Genomic DNA, 23,273 nt, shown 5'->3' with positions numbered 1-23,273 from the left:
GTATGATATCCCCAGGAAGAAGCTATCAGATTTTCCAGACTGGAAGTTTTCTGGTGTGAGTGCTGTACAAAGGGTGCTTTTGGGTACCAGACAGGGGTGTTTAGGGATCTGTAAAGAAGTGTTTTTGGGATTAATGTGATTATATTTCATCATGTGTTTCAAAATTTTTATGTTTGTGTTTATAATAGTCTGATTTATGCTCTACGTTAATTCCTTTTGCTTAATAAACATCCATTTTATTGTTAAAAACAAAGCTGCAACATTAAGTGCTTATGTTTCAGTCAGAGACCACCTTGTTAAAATCAAAACAAAACAAAATATGACCTACCAAGCCAGATTTCAGTATGGGATCTGACCTGACCAGTAATAACATTAGCTGGGATCGAACCATCTGGGGAGCTGCAAATGGTGGTGAGCATTGTGCAATCATCAGTGAATGTCCCACATTTGAGTGTATGACGGGAGGAAGGTCATTGATGAAGCAGCTGAAAATAGTTCTGCCTAGGACAGTACTTTCTAGAACTCATGCAGAGATGTCCTGCCACTGAGATAACTGACCTCCAACAATTTTTCACTGGAGTATATGCAATTGAAAGGTGACCTTATAGAGGTTTATAAAAGCATGAGGGGCATAGGTAAGATGAATAGCAAAGATATTTTCCTAAGGGTTGGGGATTTCAAGACTAGAGGGCATATTTTTAAGATGAGAGGAGAAAGATGTAAAAGGAACCTAATGAGAAACTTTTTCACTCAGATCAGATTAGAATGAATTGCCAGAGGAAGTGGTAGATGCAGGTACATTTACAACATGTAAAAGACATTTGGACAGGTACATGAATAGGAAAGGTTTAGAGGAATATGGGCCAAATGCAGGCAAGTGGGTCTAGTTTACTTTAGGAAACTTGGCCAGGGGCTAGGACATGATCAGTCCATTTTTTTGGGGTGGCCAGGATCAGTGGTACCATATTACACCACATTGTTAGGCCACGGTGAGTCCTGCAAGTCCAGTGCAACCAGTTTGAAGATTAGCAAATAAAAACCGAAAGAACTGCGGATGCTGTAAATCAGGAACAAAAACAGAAGTTGCTGCAAAAGCTCAGCAGGTCTGGCAACATCTGTGCAGAGAAATCAGAGTTAATATTTTAGGTCCGATGGCCCTTCTGTTTTTGTTGTTAGCAACATTAGTTGGGATGCTGCACAGAGATCAGTCAAGAGTCTGGGTATTCATGAGCTTAGGTGTGCGCTAGTTATACAGGAAACTGATTCATTAGCCAAGAGATTTCAGGACAATTTTCTCCTGATTATACACCACTGTGTCGCCACCTCTGGTTGGGCAGGATATAGCAAGAGATGATGATATCTGGGACATAGTCATACTCACAGAATCATATCTTACAGACAATGGGACAGGTCTCCCATTTTGGCACAAGCACCCAGAGGCTAGTTTGGAACGCATTTCTGTTGACATTGTCCTTGTCATTTTTCAATGTCTAGATTGATACTGGGTTATCCATTCTGTTTTATTCTTTGTTTCAGATTATACATTGGTTTTGATACAACTGAGTGGTCAGCTAGGCCATTTCAGAGAGCAGTTTAAGAGTCAATTACAATTCTGTGGGTCTGAAGTCATACATAGGCCAAACCAGAGTTCCTTCCCTAGAGGATATCAGTGAACCAAACAGGCTCTTAACTAATCAATTAGGCTAACATGATTGCAATTAGATGAGCATTTTAATTCACTCAGAGATAGTAAGAACTGCAGATGCTGGAGTCAGAGGTAAAACTGCGTGGAGTTGGAGGAACACAGCAGGCCAGGCAGCATCAGAGGAACAGGAAAGCTGACGTTTCGGGTCGGCACCCTTCTTCAGAAAAACGGTCCCAACCCAAAGCGTCAACTTTCAAGGGTCCCTACCTAAAACGCCAACTTTCCTGCTCCGCTGATGCTGCCTGATCTGCTGTGTTCCTCGAGCTCCACGCTGTTATTTCTGAACATTTTAATTCATGGTTTTTGATTCAATTTAAATTTCATGATCTACTGTGATGAGATTCAAACTCCTGTCCTGAGAGCGTTAGCCTGGTGCTCTGTATTACTACCCAATAAAATCATCACGATGCTACCACCTCCCTTTCAGGATTCAGGCCTGTTTTGGTCGAGAGCATGGTTCATGACAGCTCAAAGCAGCTGTGAAAAATGGGAATGCTAGTCTGAAGTTGGGCATTTTTTGAATTGCATATATGCAGTTACTAACTTTTCATGTCGTACTGTAAATGGTTTGTGATAAATTGATTATTTTCCTAATAGACTGAATTTTAATTGTGCTTTGTTTTGAAAAGTGACAAATAAAATGAACTGGCATTATGAAAGTGGAATAGTCTTCAGGTGCATTGTAGTACATTATGACTGATTAAAGCACCCTTTGGCATTGAATAGTTTTGGGCTTCCAGTTTCTCTATGTCAACTAGCCTTCTATTATCGAGTGACAGGTCAGCCATCTGCTTAGTTTTGAAGTCAGGAACAGTAAATTAGTGTAACATCTTCAAAGTCGTTAATAATTCTCTGCCCTGGAGGCTTTGTTGACACAGTTGTGGAATGGAATTTCATTATCAATGCTTGGTTGAACATTAAATCCCAATGATAGTTTCAGCTCAGCAAGGGTTGTTGTTATACCTATCAAGAGTACCATGAGTTTTATTCTGATTGATTAGAGGATTAGGTTTATTGATGAGATTTTTAAATGCTTGTTTTATTTTGACAGTTTTGTGAATATGATTAAAATAATAAGTGAAATTTGAATAACTATGTTTGAACTAGTTTTATGTACTCCTGTAAGGGCTCAGAGGAGGAGCAGCAAGGCAGATTGGGAGGGGACAGTGAATGAGAAAGGTGAGGTGTAAAACATTGAATGGAGTACGGTTTAGGGTTAGGGAGATAGAACTGGTGAATGGGAAGAAGCAAGGGGTTTCGGAGTGGGAAGTGGAGAGCAATGGGGAGTAATAGTGGCTATAAGCACAGGGCAGGAAGAGGTGAGTTAGGGCAAGTAGTAAGAGTATTAGGTCAGAAAAAGCAGCAAGTTGACACAGTATTTTGGACCGATTAGGTTCAATAGGTTTTTGATGTAAAAATTGCAGTCAGGAAGTTAAGCCACTCTTGTTGCATGTTTTCACATGTGAAAGTGATTTTCGTTTAGCATGCTGTTTTTAGGAACACATCAGGAGCTCCAAATGAAGGGTAACTGTTTCCAGTTCATATGTCACTGAGCACACATTGAATAACCCAGGAGATAACATTCAATACCAACTTAAAATTTAAGAGTCAAACATGGAGTTTAAAAGAATAAGAGATGACGTAATTGAAGCACTTTATATACTAATGGATTGTGACAGGGTAGATGTATAGAGAAGTTTCTTCATAAAGGAGAATCTATCAGTAAGGAGTTGCTTTTTAAAAATGAGGTTGCCCATTTTAAACAGAGACCGAGATTACAGGGTTGTGAAACTTCTCAGTCTACAATGATCCTTGTTGATGAAAATGAATTGCTGACAGCCGTTGTCTGATGGAAAAGTCTTCAACTCTGTTTGGAGGAAATCAAGCTGACTCCAAGTCTTTGGAAACTGATCAAAGTTTAGTTTCTTAGGGCTTACAAGTGAGTCAAACTACTGAAACGTAGAAACTTTATTAAGTTCCTGAATACTTCAACTAAGAGAAGAACAGAGCCTTGCAGGCTTACTGCAACTCTAGAGGCTTTCTAACTTATGATTTCCTATGTTACTCAAACAGAAACCTACTCTGGAAGTGGTTGCAAGGCAATCATCAGCACACAGATCCCATAGTCTCTTCTAAAGCTAGATTGCCAACAATTCAGGACAGAAACCCTATCTGTCATCTCCTGAAAAAGATTTGCTTGGCTATTTTTCAAAGTCACACTGTAATCAGCTGTTGGATTGCAGCCTGATTAAACTGTTGACATCATTCCCAAGAAACCATTTTAGTTCCCTCTAACATTAATTAAATACCATGTTTAATCCAAAAAGAGTCCAAACCTGCAAGGAAATTTGAATGAGGTGCAATAACTACCAAATAGTCATTATGAGACAGACTTTAATTATTCTCTTATTGAAAGGGATAGTAATAGTACAAAGGGCAGAGAAGGGGAGACTTTTGAAAGTGTTTTGGGAAAATTTTCTACATCAGTCTGTCCCTAGTTCAATAAGGAAAGAAGCACAGAACCATTACGGTGCAGAAAGAGGCCATACATTGTGTCTTTGCTGGCATTAAACCAAACTACTCTAAGAACCACTCTCCTGCTTTTGTAAACTTGTGCATAGTTTTTCTACTTAAATAATCATCTAATGCCCTCTTGAATACATCCATTAAACCTACCCCTACCTGAGGCTCCAACTACTCTTTGTGAAAAGTTGTTTCCCACCTCACGTTCTTGTCCCTTGAAGTCTGTTCTGAAGTCAATTGATTACTCGTAATCTGGATTGATTGATGTAATTTCCATCCCTCATCCTGAACTTTACGACGCAATGATCAATCCCCTAAATGCTCCCCCATGGTCACTTTATCTACTTGACCCAACATATTCACAAGAACTGTGTCGAACAGTGGCTCCTTTCTTGTTGGGCTGGACTCTTGCTGCAGTAGGAAATTCTCCTGAACATAATATAAGAATGTTTTTCCTCTATTGCCCTTTATATATTGACTGGTATAGTGGTGGCATAAGTAATTAATGTTCCACATTATAACTTCTCTATGTTTACATCTTCCTATAATTCTCTTGGTTCTTTGGAAATAGGTGCGTCAAGTGGATCAAGTGTCATAAAGGGAAATTTATGGGATGTTGATTATAATAATCAGAATTTTTAAATTAGCTTTGGGAAAGTAAAGACAGGAATTCGCAGGAAGATTTAACTGGAGGGAGGAATAAATCCAATGCGGTGAGAATGATTCAGGCCCAGATAAAATCAGAATCAAAAACTGACAGGCCCAACTGGAATGGAACAAAACACTGCCTTTAAAGAAAGGAGTGTTCAGTTCCCACAATCAGGAAAAATATGACCATCAGCACCTTGGATTATGAAAGAGCTAGGAGAGGTAAGCTGAAGCAGAAAAAGTATATGCATGATAGAGTCCAGTTTGGTAATACAAGGAAGAAACAGGCTGAATATTAAATGTTCGATTTGAAAATGGAAAATGAAACAAAAGCACAGTAGACAGAAAATGAGACTGGAACCTAACATAAAAGTGAATCCAAATGTTCTCTAGCAGCACATACATAGTAACCATGCATTCACAACTACATTTTCAAAGGAAGGCAAAAGGAGGACTGGGGTTATTCAGGTACCAAAAAAATGGAGTTACACATGAATGCAGAGCGCATAGCTTGAGATAATAAATGAGTACTTTGTCTCTGTGTTCACAAAGGACACAGTGTCACAGTGAAAGATGAGGTAGTTGAGACAGTAGATACATTGAAAATTGAGAAAGATAAGTTGTTAGAAAGGCGGATAGAGATTAAAATTGGTAACTCTCCAGGACTAGATCAGATGTCTCGATGGATACCGAAAGAAGTAAGAGAGGAAATGATGCAGAGAACAGCTAAGTTTTCTAATCCTGCCTGGATACAGGGAGGTGGTACTGAAGGATTGGAGAACTGCAAATGTTACACACCAGTTCAGAAAGTGTGCAAGGATAAACACAGCAATTATGTGCCAATCAACTTAATCTTTGTTGTGGGCATGCTTTTCAAAGCAATAATCAAGAATAAAATTAACATAATTTGGACAAATGTGGATTAATTAAGGAAAGCCAGCATAAATTTATGAAGGGCAGATAGTGTTGATGAAATCTGATTAGGTTTTATGATAAATTAGCTCTGGGGGTATTGAAGGTAGTATGGTTGATGGACTTCTTTTAATAAGGTGCCATTTAACAGGTTTGTGAACAAAGATGGAAGCCTGTGGAAAGAGGAGGATGGGAAGGATGGATAGAAATTTTGGTCAATGACGGAGAACAGAAAAATAGTGGTGAATGATTATTTGAGAGTTGAGGAAGCTGTGCAGTGGGTTTCCCCAGAACGTTGGAATTAGGACATCTACATTTCTTGAACCAGATTAATAATCTAGACTTGGGAGTGCAGGAAACCATTTCAGAATTTGCAGATGACATAAAACTTGAAAGCACTGTGAACTGTGAAAAATCTTGCGATAAATTTCAACAGGAGATAGAGGCTTTTACGATAGGTGGACGTGTGATGAATGTAATTTAATGCAGGGCAGTGTGAAGTGATATATGCTGGTAGGAAGAATAAAGAAAAACAATTTTAAAAGAAAGGCACAATTGTACAAACATACAAGATCAAAGAGACCTGCTAGCTAAAAAGTTGGTTGGGTTACAGTCAAAAGGCAGGAGAGTAGGATTAGCTGAGTAGCCCTTACAATGAGCTGATACAAACACCGTGGTTGAATAGCTGCACAGCAGCCATTCTATGATTTGACACTCAACACTTGAAACTAGTGGGATGAATGTGCCCTCTAGTGTTTCCATTGTCCCCCTTAAAAATCCAACTGACTACTAGTATAATTACCACCAGTCTCTCACCAGGAGGTGAGATTACTGGGAGATTTAAAATTAATGGCAAGTAGAAAGGGAAAGATGCAGAAAAGTGATTTAAAATGTACAACTGTTTACATGTTCAGATGAACAGTAAAGCATTTACTACTTTTGCTGCCCTGTTCTCATATTCAAACAAAAATAACCACAACATATCATTAATCTTCCATCATAACCAACAATGCAGAAAGACTGTCAAGCTGAAAATCAACTGCAATAAACTCTTTTAAATCAATAGAAGTATGGGTGGTTAACTTGACATCTCTTTCAAGCTATTGCTTAATGCAAGTGTCACAGCCTGGTGTGAAGAAAATGAAGATTATGTGCTGCCTTGGTAAAACCATGATTTATTTGAATTAATTTTAAAAATTAGACAACATAGCAGTTTCCAGAATTCGACATTACTTCCAGTAACAAACTAGCAACAGTTTTTTTTTGCAATCTTGAGGCTGAAATTCATTTAATTCTAGCCTGCAACTGGTTTTAGCCACAGCTGTTCAAGTACTGACAGTGTCCCAAATTCCAAGAACTGTGCTGCCAGTATCAGGGACAAGAATCTGTGCCATTTACCACATTCTCTCGGAGCAATGAAACTCAGGCATGTTGTAACTTTATTACTGGGGGTGGATGGCGGTGTTGAAGGAAGGCTATTAGGCATCAAGATAATCAAAGAAGTTGAAACAGTTCAGGGGTATTATTCTATTCATTCTTAGGATGTGGCTATTGCTGAAAATTAATTGCCCTGTCTGGGAGGGAGAGAGGCCATGAGATAGAGAGGGTGTGTAAGTCAGCAAGGGAGTGACAGAGAGAGAGAGAGAGAGAGAGTTTGAGAGAAGGAGGAATTGAGGGAAAGTATGTGTAACTCTGAGTCTGAGTGTAAGTCAGACACACACCCCCACTCTCACTTGCCTGTATCATCCTCATTCCCTCCTTAAAAACCTATCCACGAAGCAGACTGGGACAGGAAGAAAACCCAGGCTAAAATGCAACCCCTGCTCCTAACCCCTACTTTTGTATGAATTCTGCTGAGGTCAGTTCAGAGTATTTGTTTTATTCATTCACTGGAAGAGAGCGTCTCTGGCTAGGTCAGCATCAACTGCCTATTCCAGAGGACAGTTAAGAGTCAGCCACATTGCTGTAGATAATGCAGCTCCCTGGTGGTCTAGTGGTTAGGATTTGGTGCTCTCACCACAATGGCCTGGGTTCAATTCCCGGTCAGGGAAAAAATGTTTTGGGGTGGCGTGGTGGCTCAGTGGTTAGCACTGCTGCCTCACAGTGCCAGGGACCCGGGTTTAATTCCAACCTGGGCAACTGTCTGTGTGGAGTTTGCACATTCTCCCCGTGTCTGCGTGGGTTTCCTCCCACGTACAAAGATGTGCAGGTTAGGTGGATTGGCTATTGTAAATTGCCCATAGTGCCTAGGACAGGAAATGCAGGGATAGGGTAGGGGGTGAGTCTGGGTGGGATGCTCTTCGGAGGGTCAGTGTGGACTCAATGGGCCAAATGGCCTGCTTCCACATTGCGGGGATTCTAAGGAAAAAATCTGGAATCATATGTAGGCCAGTCCAGATGAGGATGGCAGTTTCCTTCCCTAAAAGACAATTGACATGGATTAGCAGCATCGCACACTGTTTGGCATTTATTTTCACCAGCTTGGTACCTAATTTCTCGTTATGTCCAATACTGTTCCTGAAGTGCCCTCATGCACACTCCTTCAAACTGCATTGATCTCCCAACTTAATAGTAATGGAGGAGTTTGGCCATGGTCCTACAGCTTGTAGTTGAATGTAATTCTGCTACTGCTGATGGTCTACAGCATCTCGGATGCCCAGTTTGATTTGCTAGGTCTATTCAAAACCTATCCTATTTGGGACAGTGCCAATGCCAGACAAAATGTTGGAGAGTATTATCAATGTGGCAACAGGTCCTCACCTCCTCAAGGATGGTACAGTAGTCATTCCTACCAATACTGTCACACAGACAGATGCATCTGTGTTTGGTAGATTAATGAGAATGAAGTTAAGTAGGTTTTTTCCCCACTTGGTTCCCTAAGATCTGCTACAGATCCATTCTGACAGCTGTTTCCTTTAGAACTTGACCAGGTCTGTCAGTGTGGTTCTATCAAGCTTCTCTTGGTGATACTCTCAGAATATATTCTAGTGAGGGACTTCAATATTCCTTTCAAATGGTCAAGAAGCGCATGGTGGTAAACAGCAGGAGGATTATTTTGCCTATGTTTCTCCTGGTAGCATGAGACACAATGGGGTTTGGAGTCAATATTGAGGTCTTCTAGGGGAACTCCCTTTCTGACTGTATACCACCGTTCCACAATCTCTGACGGATTTGCCCTGCTCGTGTCTGTAAGATCTGTCAGGCAGATGTTTTACTAGTCTGTCAGCTCTGCCAATTTTGGTACATGCATCTACATGTTAATGAGATGATTTTGCAAAGTTGTCAGTGCTGTACGTATATCTGTTATTTCTGGCATCTAGGTTGATGCTGTGTTCAAGTTTACCCATCTTTGACTTTTTGTTGTATTTTGATACAATTCAAATGGCTTTCTAGGCCATTTTAGAGGGCAACTGATAGTCAGCCATATTTATATGAGCACGGAGTTACATGCAAGTCAGACCAGTTAAAGATGGCGGATATCCTTCCCTAAAGATCAATGGTGAACCAGATTGATTTTAAATGAAATCTGGTATTCATGGTCACCATGACTCTCTTTTAAATCCACATTCATCTAAGTAATTGAATTTAAATTTCTTAGCTGCAGGGTTGAATTTGAGTGCACGACTCAGGATCATTAGTCCAGATTATTAGTCGAATGTCTTCTGAATGCAGATATCCACAAAGTTTTGAATTCCAATAGAAAAGTGGGTAAGTACTAGAAGCTCTGAAGATGGGTTAAATTTTATTTCCTCGTCTAACTTGTAAAACAAATGAAATAAAGCTAATGAAATAAAAAAAAGCTTGAATTATCATAAGCCCTTTTAGCTTTACTTTCAACTTTACCTCTACCAGACAGAACCTTAAAAGAAAACAGGTTCCGTCTGCATTTAGCTGTGATCCTGTATCTTCAAGTTTGAAATTTATCCAGTAACTTTAATGGCCTCCAATTAAGTAGTTGTCAGATGTGGAGATAGCAAGAACTGTAGATGCTGGAGTCAGAGACAACACAGTGTGGAGCTGGAGGAACACAGCAGGCCAGGCAACAGAGGAGTAGGAATGCTGACGTTTTGGGTCGGGACCATTTTTCAGAAATGGGGAGGGGCAGGGGAGCTGGCAAATAGATACAGAGAGGTGGGGTGGTGATAGGTGGGCGCAGGTAGGGAGTGGTAGGGATTGGTCAGTGGGAAGGGTGGGGTAGATAGGTGGGGAAGAAGATGGACAGGTTGTGTCAGGTCAAGGAGGTGGGGATGAGACGGATGTCTGGACGTGGGATGAGGCTGAGGGTGGGGAGATTTTAAAACTGGTGAATTCTGTGTCAGATGTGGGAAAGTTCATTTCTTTTCAGTTTTGATCCACTGCTCGATAAATGTTGGAAATGTTTTGTTTAGTACAATGCTGTGTCTGACATTAAAAAGTACATTGACAAACTGATTTTATTTTCTAATCTGCTCTATTCTGTAAACCACTTTGGAGTTTTCAAACCAGAATGGTGGAAATAATAAAGGCTAATGTTCATGTCTGCTGATAGCTCATTATCATTGATCTTTCACTTCTATGAAACCTTCTGTATTATTGATGCTAAGTGAACAGATTGCTTAAATCAAGCAAGGACTAACCCTCGACTTGCATGTTGCCAGTTGAAGTTTGTTCTTTGAATTGTATTTTACATTCAAAATGACTGGAATTTCAATATCAGCTTTCATAACTTGAAGCAGGTTGTGTACAATAATGTTTGATTCTAAACCATTTAGAAGTTAAGATGAATGGTTCTGAGCTCCGAATTTCCTTTGTAAATCTGTTGTTAATAATATCAAATTTTCCAAATATTGGAGGTTAGGAATATAAAATTAATCCAAAACAATTTCTAATTCTGCATCCAATTGTCAGTATAAGTACAGCCAGGTGCAGGGTAACATAGGTTAGACAGAATGGAGCAGAATCTGTGAATGGTTTAGCACAGAGGGGGCATTTGTGCCAACTCTCTGCAAGAGCAATTTTGTTGGTCCTCTTCCCTACCCTTCCCCCAAAGCTCCATAAAAAACCTCTTAAAATGCTTATCCAATTCCCTTTTGAAAGCCGCAACTGAATCTGCCAGCACCAGCGTATTAGGCTGTGTATTCTAGATCAATACCATCCACTCCTTTAAAACTCCCTACATAATTAATCAGGACGAGCAACTGAAAAATGCTGAGGAAAAAATAAAGAAAATAGTGACCATAGATCAATTTAGCTCACTGGAAACAACAACAAAAAAAACCCTAAAAATCCTCAGTCCTAGTCAGAGTCATACAGCACAGAAACAGACCCTTTTGTCCAAACAGTCCATGCTGAACATAATCCCAAACTAAACTAGTCCCATCTGCCTGCTCCTTGCCCATACTCCTCCAAACATTTCCTATTCACGTACTTGTCCAAATGTCTTTTAAACGTTGTAATTGTACCCACATTCACCACTTCCTCAGGAAGTTCATTCCAGACATGAACCCTTCAATTAATTCACAAAATAATAGGACAGAAGTCACATCATTTGTGATCTAACCACTGATGTTTATTTTTAGAAACTGAGAATGGGTTGACAGAGCATGGAAAAACGTTAAAATAAGTGACAACCGAAGTGAAGTGTTTGATATAACTTAAGATGGAATTGGATAAGTTGCTGGATATAAATGTCATGAGGTACAGTGAGGGAACAGAAAAATAGGATCAGTTCTGGTTGACGAGCTAGCATTCACACAAGATAGACAGCTAAATGATCTCTCTGTACTGTATTACTCTGGAAGGCAACCTAAATTGCAAGTGCATGTTTCATGACTACATTTTTAAAATTAATTTTGATATCACTTCTAGTGGATAGCAACAAAAGCACAGGGTGGCTAAATAGATTCTAAGATGCTGTCACAATTTTCAGATTGCAATTGGCTTCTAATATAAACCAACTGGAAATTAATTGGAAATTAACTCATTTTCCAGTGATCTCCAACCTGCCCAACCCGTTTAACAAAACCAGATATTGCTGCTCAGGTGTGTCTGAGTCTATCACAAAATTAGAATGCAAAATAAAAACAGGAAAGACTGGCAGAGACAGAATTCAAGTTTAAAGACAGTGGCCTTTCAACAGAAAGGAAGGAACTTGTTAATTTTAAATTATTGCAGGGAGTGAATAGTTAGCTGAAGAAGCAAATACCTGCTTCTGTAAATCAGTGATAAGATCAACTAGAAGTGCTTTGTCCCTTCGCAGCTGCAGGTTCTCTTCTTCACCACTTGCAAGTCAGCCCTCTGTCTCAGCTATACGACTGCGCACAGTGGCTTCATTCAGTTTAATCGAGGTCTTCCTTTCTTCAAGGAGCAGAATCTCAGGGAAATTATTCAAAACATGATTAGAATCAGCTCTAAAAATTCTAGTTTTCTCAAACCATCTTACTACAGATGATCAACAATGTTCAATTTAACTGTAGATACAGAATGGTTGGGGATATTACACTGATAAGCAAAACTCGATGCTGTTTTAAACTTTCTTTCATATTTTAGTCCATTTTAGGAAAGGAATTAAAAATCACAGCATCACCAGAGGATGAATGAGAGTAAATTGAGTATTGTTATGAACCCAAATCCATGTAATTATGGTGCAGAACCAGCATTTTCTCAAAAATTCATATGTACCTAGTTTGTATTAAAACATTGGTACGTACCAATTTTCTGATTGTTTACAAAAACAGAGTTGCTGGAAAAGCTCAGCAGGTCTGGCAGCATCTGTGAAGAAAAAAAATCAGAGTTAACGTTTCAGGACCAGTGACCCTTCCTCAGAACGTCACTTCAAAGACATCTCCAGTAAAATCCTCTACTCCTTTACAAAGTCTTTTTTGCGCATGAGCAGGACTATTTCATATGCATTTCCAACAGTGATGTCAGGTAATGTTTTGCTTGGCTGTAACACCTCAAAATTTAGGCACATCACGGCCTTGAGTTACCTTGGGAGATTTCTGGGAGTTCTATAACTATTTACTTTGCAATTCAAATAAAGTTACTAATACTGCATTGTGTATGTAAGGTCCTGGCTCCTTGTAACCTATGCAGCGAGAAAGACAAAACAGCTAAAATGGCTTTTTCCAATGGGATCACCCATTTTGCACAACAACACAAAAAAGGTACAGAAATGTCAAGAAGCTCTTGACAGTAAGGACCCTTGGCAGAGGGCAGCACTTGCTATTACCCTTGTTGGATATGCAGACTTTTTGCTGATTTAACTTTATTTTTATTTTCTGTAACTCAGTGGAAATTTATGGAGCTATATTCTGGATAGCAAGATTAATATAGAACAAAAACTGAAATTGCTGGAGAAATTCAGCAGATCTGGCATCATCTATGGGAAGAAAGCAGAGTTAACATTTTGAGTCTGGTGACTCTTCATCAGAACCGTCAGTAGGTAAGAAGACATATCTAGAAGACATTCTTGGAACCCAGAAATAGTTATATAGCTCCAATCTGGACTCTTCTACCAGGCAAACCTTTTACACTAAAAATATACAGAAGGCACAGCACAAAAGATGACCATTCCACCTGATAAGTCCATTTATACATTTACCAGCCTTGAATAAACACAATTCAAATTCCATTTATCTCCCCTCTTTCTTCTTTCAATTATAGTTTCCTTCTTGTCTAATTTTGAAAGTTGACAGTTTTTGACTCAAACGGTAACTTTAAGCATAAGGTAAACCTGGTATAGGAGTCCATTTTCGAGATAAGTAGCCAGTTTTGTGTTGGATAATAGTATATCAGTGAGAAGACAGTGAATTGACATTGAGATGTGACACTAATCAATATACTGATTCTAGTAAGCTTATTTTTCCTTTGAAAGAAATTAACTGCAGAGTTTACTACTTTGTATTCATTATTTTTGCATTAACTCTACCTTTTCCATTAGTTCCTTAAATTTTATTTTCTCAATTTCTAGGAGTTCCTTATGTCTCTTGACTTCATAGTGCAGTTGTTCCTCTCGGCCTTTTACAGTGATCAGTTGAATTACACTGGAAGTACGGCAAATATCCATCTCCTCTTTCAGCATTCTCTCCTACAACACACTGAAGAATGACATTATTGGTATTATTGATATTACTTGTTAAAGGAGAATCAGAATTATGCTATTATTCTCGCCATTTGCAATACAGGAAGAGGTTTGCATTTACAAACATTGAACTGCGCTTCACATAGACAATTACAAAATAAAATTTAGTACGAAGCCACATGAGGAAACAGTGATGTAAATGACCAAAGAGGTCAAAGAGGGAGGCTTTTAGGAGAGTCTTAAAGAAGGAACACAAGGAAGAGAGCTGGAGAGGTTTAGGGAGGGACTTCCAGCATTTAGGGCCTAGACTACTGAAGGCACAGTCATCAGTCGCACAGCAAATAAAATCAACGAACTGCAGAGGCCAGAATTAGGACAATGCAGATACCCAGGACAGTTGTGGAGCAGGATGAGTGTAGGTAGATAGTGAGAAAAGTGAGGCCATGGAAGGGTCTGAGAACATTAAAATCAAGGCGTTAACTGGAGCAAATATACGTGAGCAAGTACAAGAGTGATGGGTGACTGGAAGCTGGTGTAAGTTGGGATGTGGGCAGCAGTGTTAAGTATGAACTTATATTTATGGAGGGCAGATAGTTAGTGGCTGATAAGGGTTGACTGGAATCATCCAGTCTTAGTCAAGTCTGGAGGTAACAAAGGCACAGACTAGGATTCCAACAGGATGAGAACAGGCCAAGTTAAGGAGGTGGAAACACATGCTCCTCATTATGACATGAATTTAAAAGTAAAAAATTTCATCCCCAGGTCAGGTATGTCCCAGAGACTGTGAACAATCTGGTTTATTCTGAAACCGTTGCCAGTGAGAGGGATGGAATTGATGATGTGGCAGGTGAATTTGTGGCAGGGACCAAGGACAATTATTTCAGTCTTTCCAATATTTAATGAGAGGAAGTATCTGCACATCTGGATCTCAGACAAGCAGTTTGACAATTTAACATCAGATTGAGAGAAGTGACAATGAGGTCGAGTCTTCAGCTGTTAGCATGCACGTGGAAACTGATGTGTGTTTTGGATGTTGTCACCAAAGGGCAGCATATAAGTGACAAATCAGAAGGGACCAAGGTTAAATCCTTTAACTGGTAGAGTGGGAAGAGAAACCATTGCTGGAGATTCTCCAGCTATGATTAAATAAATAAGAATGGAGCCAAGTGAAAAATGAGGAAGGACTGCTTACCTAAATCACCACTGGATTGGATGATATTGGTGAGTTTTAAAAAAAAGCCATTTCAGTTCTGCAGAAAGGTGGAAATCTTTTTGGAAGAATTCAAAAATGTGGAGTTTCAGCAAAGCTGGGAATAAATTTGGGAGGCAACAGTAGTTTCAAGGATTAGAAGAAAGGGAGGTTGGAGATGGGATGGGAAATAGCAAAAGCAGAGGAGTTAAGGATAAGATTTTGAGGAGAAGGGCGATATTGACATGTTTGAAAGAGAGAGCTTGCTCCCGAAGAAAGAAGGCTGTAAACAAACTCAGTAAGCATGAAAGGAAAATCTAACTAGAAATACAATCGTTTGAAACATGTTCCATACCGTAGGTGGTAAACATACAATGGGGAGCGGTACCAAGACACATAAATTGATCCCTTCAGTTAAATGATCTCAAACCAGGTCATCATCTTCTGTGTCTCTGGGCTTGGGATTATAAAATCTGATAGTTTTTCACACTTTGATTCACAAAGGTGCCAACAGAGGTGCAAAAAAATATCAACTACAGAATAGGATTTAGGTTTGCCCGTGAGGTTTTGCACAATAAAATGGGTAGCTGGGGGTTAATGGCATGAAAATAGATGAGATATGCTGGTGCTGTTTCTTTTAGGAAAGAGAACATTGAGGTGGGACCTGATTGGGGTGTGCAAAAAGTTTAAGGAGCACAGAGAGGGTGGATAGGAACAAATGTTTCTACTTACTAGAGGGTTCGAGAACCAGGGGCATTGATTTAAGTTCAGGGGCAAAAAGGTTTAAGAGGGGATTTCTGGAAGAATGCTTTCAGCAGAGGATGGTGGATATCTGGAATTCATTGTCTGAAAAGGCAGTCCAGGTATAGACCCTCATAAAGTGTAAGATGTATTTAAATGAACACTGGAAATGCCACAGCGTACAAGGCCTCAAGCCAAGTACTGAAAAATAGGACTAGATAGGTACTTGATGATAGAAACAATGGACTGAATGGCCTCTATGTATGCTACAAAAGTCTATGACTCCATGCCTTTATTGAAATATAAAAGATTCTGAGCAGTCTTGATAAAGTGGACATGGAAAAGATGTTTCCTCTTGTAAGTGAGTCCACAACTAGGGGACACCATTTAGAACTTAGGACTCAGCCTCTCGGGACAGAGATAATGGAGAACCTTCTGTCTCTGAAATGGCTATGCAACTTTGGAACTCTCAACGGAGGTAGATTCTGGTTATGCAAGGGAATCAAAGTTTAAGTTGAGGGGGGGTGCGTGTGGAAGGTAGGAATGTGGAATCTGATAAAGAAACAGGTCAACCATGGCCTTATTGAATAGGAGCACCGGCTCGAGGGTCTGAATAGCCTACTGTTACTCCTGGTTCATATGTAGTGGCAGCTCTGGGAATGGCAGTGTCCCCTCTACCACATAGTATGGGCAGCTTAACTCATTGGCTTCCCACTACCCACCTAAATGTGTGGCACAGTAGCTTCTAGCATTGCTGCTTCACAGTACCAGGGACCTGGGTTCGATTCCGCCTTTGGGTGACTGTCTGTGGAGAGTCTGCACGTTCTCCCCGTGACTGCGCATGTTTCATTTGAGTGCTTTTGTTTCCTCCCACAGGCCAAAATGTGCAGGTTAGGTGGACTGGCCACGGCCATGCTAAATTGCCCATAGTGTCCAGGGATGTGCAGGATAGGTGGGTTAGCCTAGAGAAATGCAGGTTTACAGGGACAGGGTAGGGTGGGTCGCTCTTCAGAGGGTTGGTATGGACTCGATGAGCTGAACGGCCTGCTCCCATTGTAAGGACTCTATGATTCTAAAGGATGGCCTGCTTCTTTAGCAGTGACAAGGTTAGTCTCATCACATGATGCTCTGAGAAAGTTGGGCCTTCATTTGTTTCTGTGGAAGTTAGATATTTTCTTTATCAACCTGTTCAGAGATGTTAATACATAACTGTGGAGCAGATGTGATTTGAACCCAGGCTCAGAGGTAGGGACACTATGACAGCATTAAAAGAACCCCTCCCTTTCGAAGGTACTATTCTGCTGCACATTGTAAAACTCAACGGAACAATCACACATCATCCTCACCATTCAACAGCTCTCTGGGTCCCTTTCCTGCAACTAAAAGACATTTTCATTTCCTGCTTGGCCTTATCCTGACCATGTGATCCCACGTTATTTGCATGTGTTTTTCAATTTGTTGTTTGTTACCATAAAGATAATATTGCATATAATAATTTAGAGGCATGCTGAACTTTATAAAACATCTATTTCAAAACATTTTGAGAGATTTTAAAGTTGATTAATGAGTTTGTTTTGTCTTCGGTTTTCTTTTGCAAATATCAGTGAGTAAATTATTAGTTGGAACATTACTAAGTCAATTTTAAACTTGTTCTGTCAACTATGCCACTTCAAATTTAATGGATGATTAACTTTAATCAAACGTAACTGAAACTAGTCACTTATCTGAGAGCGGCATTTTACCTTTGGACGTTGGGATAGTTGGATAAACAAAAGTCAGAAGCCTGTATTGTGTGGGCAACAGTTGCCTAGCTATGATTTACCCCAAATTAGCCACTTTAGTGGTCAGAAGCTAGATCTACTGTCCAATTACGGTCCTTAGATGCAGAGGGCCAACAGGAGGCCCAACAGCACTGAAGAAGTGCAGCAGACTGGCTTCTCAGGGAAGCGGGAAGGAGGGTCCCCTGAGGTTGGAGGCATCCTCTCTTCAAATTTTTGAAGGTTTTAAATTAAAAAAGAATCAGAAGTCAGATCACCAAAGGAGGAGGGTTGGGAGGGATGGGGTGTGCAGGGAAGTCATGCACAGTAAATTGCTGCAGCTGAAGCCAGGCAGACAGAGTGAGTCTCTAAGCTGGACAGTTGTGCTGGGAGGCTGCCCTGACCTTTTTGGGGACCTTGTGGGGTCTATGAGTTCAGCTTCTAGTTTCAAACACTGAATTTTGCACAAGATGACTTTTTACATACCCTTTCCAATTGTTTATTAAGCTCAAGAGTCTGTGAACATAGCACAGCATTCTCCTTGGTCATAGTAGCATGGTCATCTGCTATTTTATTCCTGAGGAAGCGGTCGTGCTCTCTCATTACCTCTTTCTCACGGAGTTGTTGGCGAAGATGACGGATCTCATCTCTGGAGGAGCAAATAACATCATAACATTTTATAATTGCACACATCATTGCAATACATTGTCAAAAACATTCTGACAAGAGTAGTCACTGATACCAAGCTCAGACTGGTGTAGCTGGGCCCCTTTAAGGCCTTCACTTATTTCTCTCAGTTCACAATTCTTCATATCGTTTACACCATCCTCTGGATCATTAGGTGAGATAGCAACAAGCCTTTCATCACCAGAACATTGGTTTATACATACTTGTTGCTAATCGGTGAAAAATCTCGACAGGCTTTTAACTGATCGCCAATTATCTTACTTTAAATTTTCAAATATCCTACGGCTCAACGACATGAAAATTTTACCTGGAAAGTTTGAAAATTATTACTGGAAACAAAAACAGCAAGCATGTGCACTGGATATGGCATTGTTTTGATTCCTCCTTATCCTAAATTTCTCCCTATCCAGCCTGTCTATGAACCTCAGAATTTTGTACACCTCCATCAGATTCCCCCTTCGCCTGTCTAAGGAGAACAAATGTCAGCCTATCTAATCTCTGAGCGGAATCACTCCAGCCCAGGCAATATCCTGGACAAGCTCTTCTGCATCCTCTCTCTAGTGCAATCACATTCTTCCCATTGCGTGGCAACCATAAGTGTGCACAGTACTTGAGCTGTGGCCTAAATAACATACTGCTCTATCATAAACTCCATGCTCTTGTATTCAATGCTGCAACTAATAAAGGCAGGTATCCCATTTGCCTTCTTGACCACCTATCCTGTTGCCTTCAAAGGTCTACAGATATGCACATCAAGATCCCTCTAATCCACCATGCGTCTTAGGAGGATATACCCTCCTGCCTTGTTAGTCCTCCAAAAATATATCCTCACACTTTTCATTGTTAAGTCCCATTTGCCACTGTTCAGCCTATTTATATAACCCTGTCATTTAAGGCTTTCCTCCTTGCTATTTACGACAGCATCAATTCTCTTATCATCTGCAACCTTACTGATTACATCTCCCATGTTCATATCTGGATCATTAATGTACACAACAGCAGCAAGGGACCAGCACCATATTTAAAGGCGGCTTTTACACTGTATTCAAACAAGTTCTTGTAGCCCTTAGAATCTGATGAGGTACGTGAAATGGCCAAACCAGCAACAATTTTAAGTAGCTTAGTATTCCTGCAGTTTTCTCCAAGAACTGTATTTTATTTGTTTCAAGTGTGATAGAACATTGCTTAAAAAATATGCTTTTCCATTATTTTAAAAACATATTTTACAGCAAAATTTTTCTTTCCATTTCCCAGCTAGAAATAGGTCATAACTATTTCTCGGAATAAAGTATTTGTTTATGCACAGCATGCATGATGTTTTAAAATCTATGAGACAGCGAAAGTGACGTCTGACATCAGATAAAATACCTGTAGCAGCATTGACGAAAGAGAAATAACTCCACCAACTTTGTGTCTTGCAGTTAAATTACTCCACTGTAATCTGACTCCACTGTAGCACCCTGGGGTGCTGGGGATGCACTGCATTCTAACGTTTAAACACATGCAGCCATATTTAGCAGCCCCCACCAGCATATCTGAAGGGAACAGGGCTCATGCCCACTTTTCCTGATCACCATTCTCACACATTGTGGAGGAGAGGTAGGGAATCAGGAATAACTCCCCAACTTTGCACCAAGTAATGGCCTCTTGGTGATTTCATTCTCTGTTGCTATTATACATGAGATAGTGGAAGGTGGAAGCAGGTTGGCAACCCAGCAGTTTTCACTGTGTGGGCTACTGTCGGGCAGAAAGGGAGATCCCTTCTTTGATAAGGCGCTGTGCCCATCAGAAGTGCTCCTTAGTTTATATTCCTCCCCCAATGTGTAAAACAACCACCTACATTCCTCCTTTCTCCTCGAGGTCTGCCAGGTAGGCCCACCTAAAATCCCCGGAATTACCTGACGTATGGAAATAATTACACTTCTTCCTCTTGGACTGCTGTAGTCCGAGCAGTGGCCACAACTCAATCCTAATGCTGTTGCAACTGCAGAGTTACCAGTTAATGTGATTAAACAGTAGCTCTCCAGGGTGAAACTTTAATTTTTCTCAGATTGGGGGCAGAAATCCCACTCTGGCTCAATTCAGGCTATTCTGAAATTGCTGCAAGGCAGCTGGGTTTCTAGTGGTTTGGCCTGACACTTTGGGGGTTGGGGTGGAGAGGATATGACCTCCTGTAAAATTCACCCAAAGTCTCACTCATGAAATCAAGGTTTTAATATTCTTCCTAAAGCGTGGTGTTTGAATTGGGCGCAATATTCCAACGGAGGCCTAACCAGTGAATTTGAAAGATTTAACATAAACTGCACAGTAATTCATGGGATTACTAAAACATAACAGGCAAGGTATTCCCTGTGTTTTACTAATGGTCTAGTTTAAGCACATCAGAAACATTACATTTATGCTTTGGCTAATGTGGCAATATAGATATTGAGTACAGGAAGGATAAATGTACCGTTATTGCTGGTGAAAACAAACACCCATTTCCTTCACGATAGTAAATGTTAAACCATTCATGTGGTAGTTTGTTAGCTATTTACTGTAAATAATTCATGTAAAGCATTAATGATCTGTGGTGTTTGATTGATAGATAGATTAGAATATTTGAATTTAGCATGCATTAAACCAGTACATGTCTCTAAAAGGAATAATGAGTTACTTAATATACAGCCACTGTAAATCCATAAACCAGAGATGTATTAGTTTTAATGTGGGGGAATATGCTGAGAGGGGTAGATAAAGTGAGACAGCTTGGCGTGCAAGTGCACAAGTCCTTAAAATGTAGCAGTACAGGTAGATGAAGTTGTAAAGAATGCAAATAGAATGCTCTTCTTCACTGGCAGAGATATAGAATACAAACGTAGGAATACAACGATGAAACTGTATAAGGCACTGGTGACGCCACAGCTGGAGTCTTGTTTGCAGTTCTGGTCACCACATTACAGGAAGGACATAATTGTTCTGGAGAGACAGAGTGTAGAGAAGATTTGCCAGAATGTTGCCAGGGCTGGAAGATTGTGGCTATGAGGGGAGATTGGAAGGGATGGGGTTGTTTGCATTGGAGGAGAGAAGGCTGAGGGGTGACATGATTGAGGTATACAAAATTGTGAAGGACAGAGATAGAGTAGACAAGAGGAACCTCTTTCCCTTGCCAGGGGTCATAGATTCAAGCTAAGTGGCAGAAGACTTAGAGGGGGCATGAGGACAAAGTTTTGTTTTTTTTGTTTTTTTTTTAAAAACACAGAAGGTGGTGGGTGTCTGGAATTTGCTGCCTGAGTTAGTGGTAGAGGCAGAGACCCTAAACACTTTTAAAACTTACCTGGATCTGCCCCTCAGGTGTTGTAAGCTGCGGGGCTGCAGACCACGTGCAGGAAGATGGGATTAGAAAGGTAATCTGTGTGTTTTTGGATCACATGGACAAGATGGGTCAAATGGACCTTCTGTGCTGCATCATTTGTATGGGTCTATGGAGTATGTCAGAAGTCACATGACACCAAGTAATAGTCCAACAGGCTTGTTTGAAATCACAAGGTTTTGAAGCGTAGCCTCTTCATCAGGTAAGCAAAACCTGACTTTGTCCACCCCAATCCAACACCTCCAGTCATGGCTTCTATGGAGTATGACAGGTAAAGCAGATGACCTTAGAGTTTGGATTAATACATAACTATTTTGAGTTTGATTTTATGGTCATGTGTATTTTACAGTAAGAATACATTAAAATACAGTAAAAAGCTTTCATTTGTCACCATGATAGGGTGCCATTTTGAATAATTTAAGAATAAGAAAAAAAAATACAGCCTGAAGAGAGTCCATCAGTCCTGAGCCAGCTCATCACCATCAATGCCGTTTGCAGCACCGTCCCACCACCTTGCCACTGTCTACACCAGAATGAACCTACAACAAAAACGCCAATCCTCAGGCTCCATCCTTACTGCTGGGCCGATACTCTGCCACCATCTGCACTGGCCCAACCAACATCACAATCGTTTCTTTCACCGCAGGACCCACCTCACTGACGTTGCCGTGAAGCTCTTCTGCCACCACTCTGCTGCTGCCATTGCGGAACCCAACCAACAATGAAGTCACTGATCCTCAGGTGCCATCTTTTGCGGCTGGGCCTAACTCATTGATGTCACCTCTGCCGAATGTAGCAGCCACCAATTCCAGATCCTGTGCTTGCTATGGAGATGTAAGTAGGGGCTCGCTCGAATCCACACTGGACCCACTCTCCTCCATGCCCTGGGCCTGCTCAAGGTCCGTGGTAGGCCCGCCCAAAGACCGCACCCTGGGCCAGATCAAGACCACTCAAGGTCCGCACGTTGGGCTCTCACCACCTCCAATGCCATTCCAAACTCAGGACAAGATAATTAAGTAAAAACAAGAAAAGAGATGAGATAAAAAAAGAAAAAGCAAAACAGCCAGAGCAGACGATCTCTGGCACAGGAGCCCTAGTCTGCTGCTGTTTTGGACTGGAACAATTATGTTGTAACCAATAAAGAGACTTAGTTCAGAGAGAGGGACAAGTTTGGCAGCTTAACTTTGAGATTTAGATGTTTCAGGTGTGATAAAGAGGGATTTAAAAAGAGGTGGGGGAGTTGCATTACTGATTAGAGAGAATATCACCTCCCTATTGAGGGAGGACACCTTGAAGGTTAATCCAGCAAGGCAACACCAGAGGATGAGATGGTCAAGAAAGCATATGGCATGCTTGCCTTCATCAGTCAGGGCAAGTATAAAAATTGGCAAGTAATGTTACAGCTGTATAGAACCGGAGTTAGGCCACATTTGCATAGTGTGCACAGCTCTGGTCACCAGACTACTAGAAAGATTTGGAGGCTTTGGATAGTGTACAGAAACAATTTACCAGGACGTTACTAGTTTGGAGGGTATTGGCTATGAGGAGAGATTGGACACGTTTGGTTTGTTTTCACTTGAAACATCAAAGGCTGAGAGGCAACCTGATGGAAGTTTATGAAATTATGAGAAGCATGGATAAAATGCATTGTCAGAGTATTTTTCCAAAAGAAGAAATGTCAGCTACTGGGGGACATA

At 40.6% G+C, this 23,273-nt stretch overlaps 1 protein-coding gene and 1 non-coding gene across 2 annotated transcripts in view; one reads left to right on the top strand and one right to left on the bottom strand.

Moving 5' to 3' along the window:
- LOC109928142 (synaptonemal complex protein 1-like) overlaps positions 1–23,273 on the bottom strand; it is a 39,781-nt gene that overhangs the window by 2,133 nt on the left and 14,375 nt on the right. Inside the window, exons 9-12 of the mRNA XM_048597039.1 lie at positions 18,024–18,186; positions 13,698–13,866; positions 12,478–12,538; positions 11,973–12,140 (exon numbers count right to left, since the gene is read on the bottom strand). Coding sequence (XP_048452996.1) covers positions 13,762–13,866; positions 18,024–18,186 — 268 coding nt within the window. The 3' untranslated portion in view covers positions 11,973–12,140; positions 12,478–12,538; positions 13,698–13,761. The remainder of the gene's footprint in view (positions 1–11,972; positions 12,141–12,477; positions 12,539–13,697; positions 13,867–18,023; positions 18,187–23,273) is intronic.
- Positions 7,768–7,839, top strand: trnae-cuc. The gene has a single exon. It is a non-coding gene; the product is annotated as a tRNA-Glu (tRNA).

This window comes from Rhincodon typus, chromosome 5 (assembly GCF_021869965.1).
Source record: "Rhincodon typus isolate 14 chromosome 5, sRhiTyp1.1, whole genome shotgun sequence".
NCBI classification, from domain to species: domain Eukaryota; kingdom Metazoa; phylum Chordata; class Chondrichthyes; order Orectolobiformes; family Rhincodontidae; genus Rhincodon; species Rhincodon typus.
Note: the sequence above shows the minus strand (reverse complement) of the source record. Positions and strands in the feature narration are given on the sequence as shown.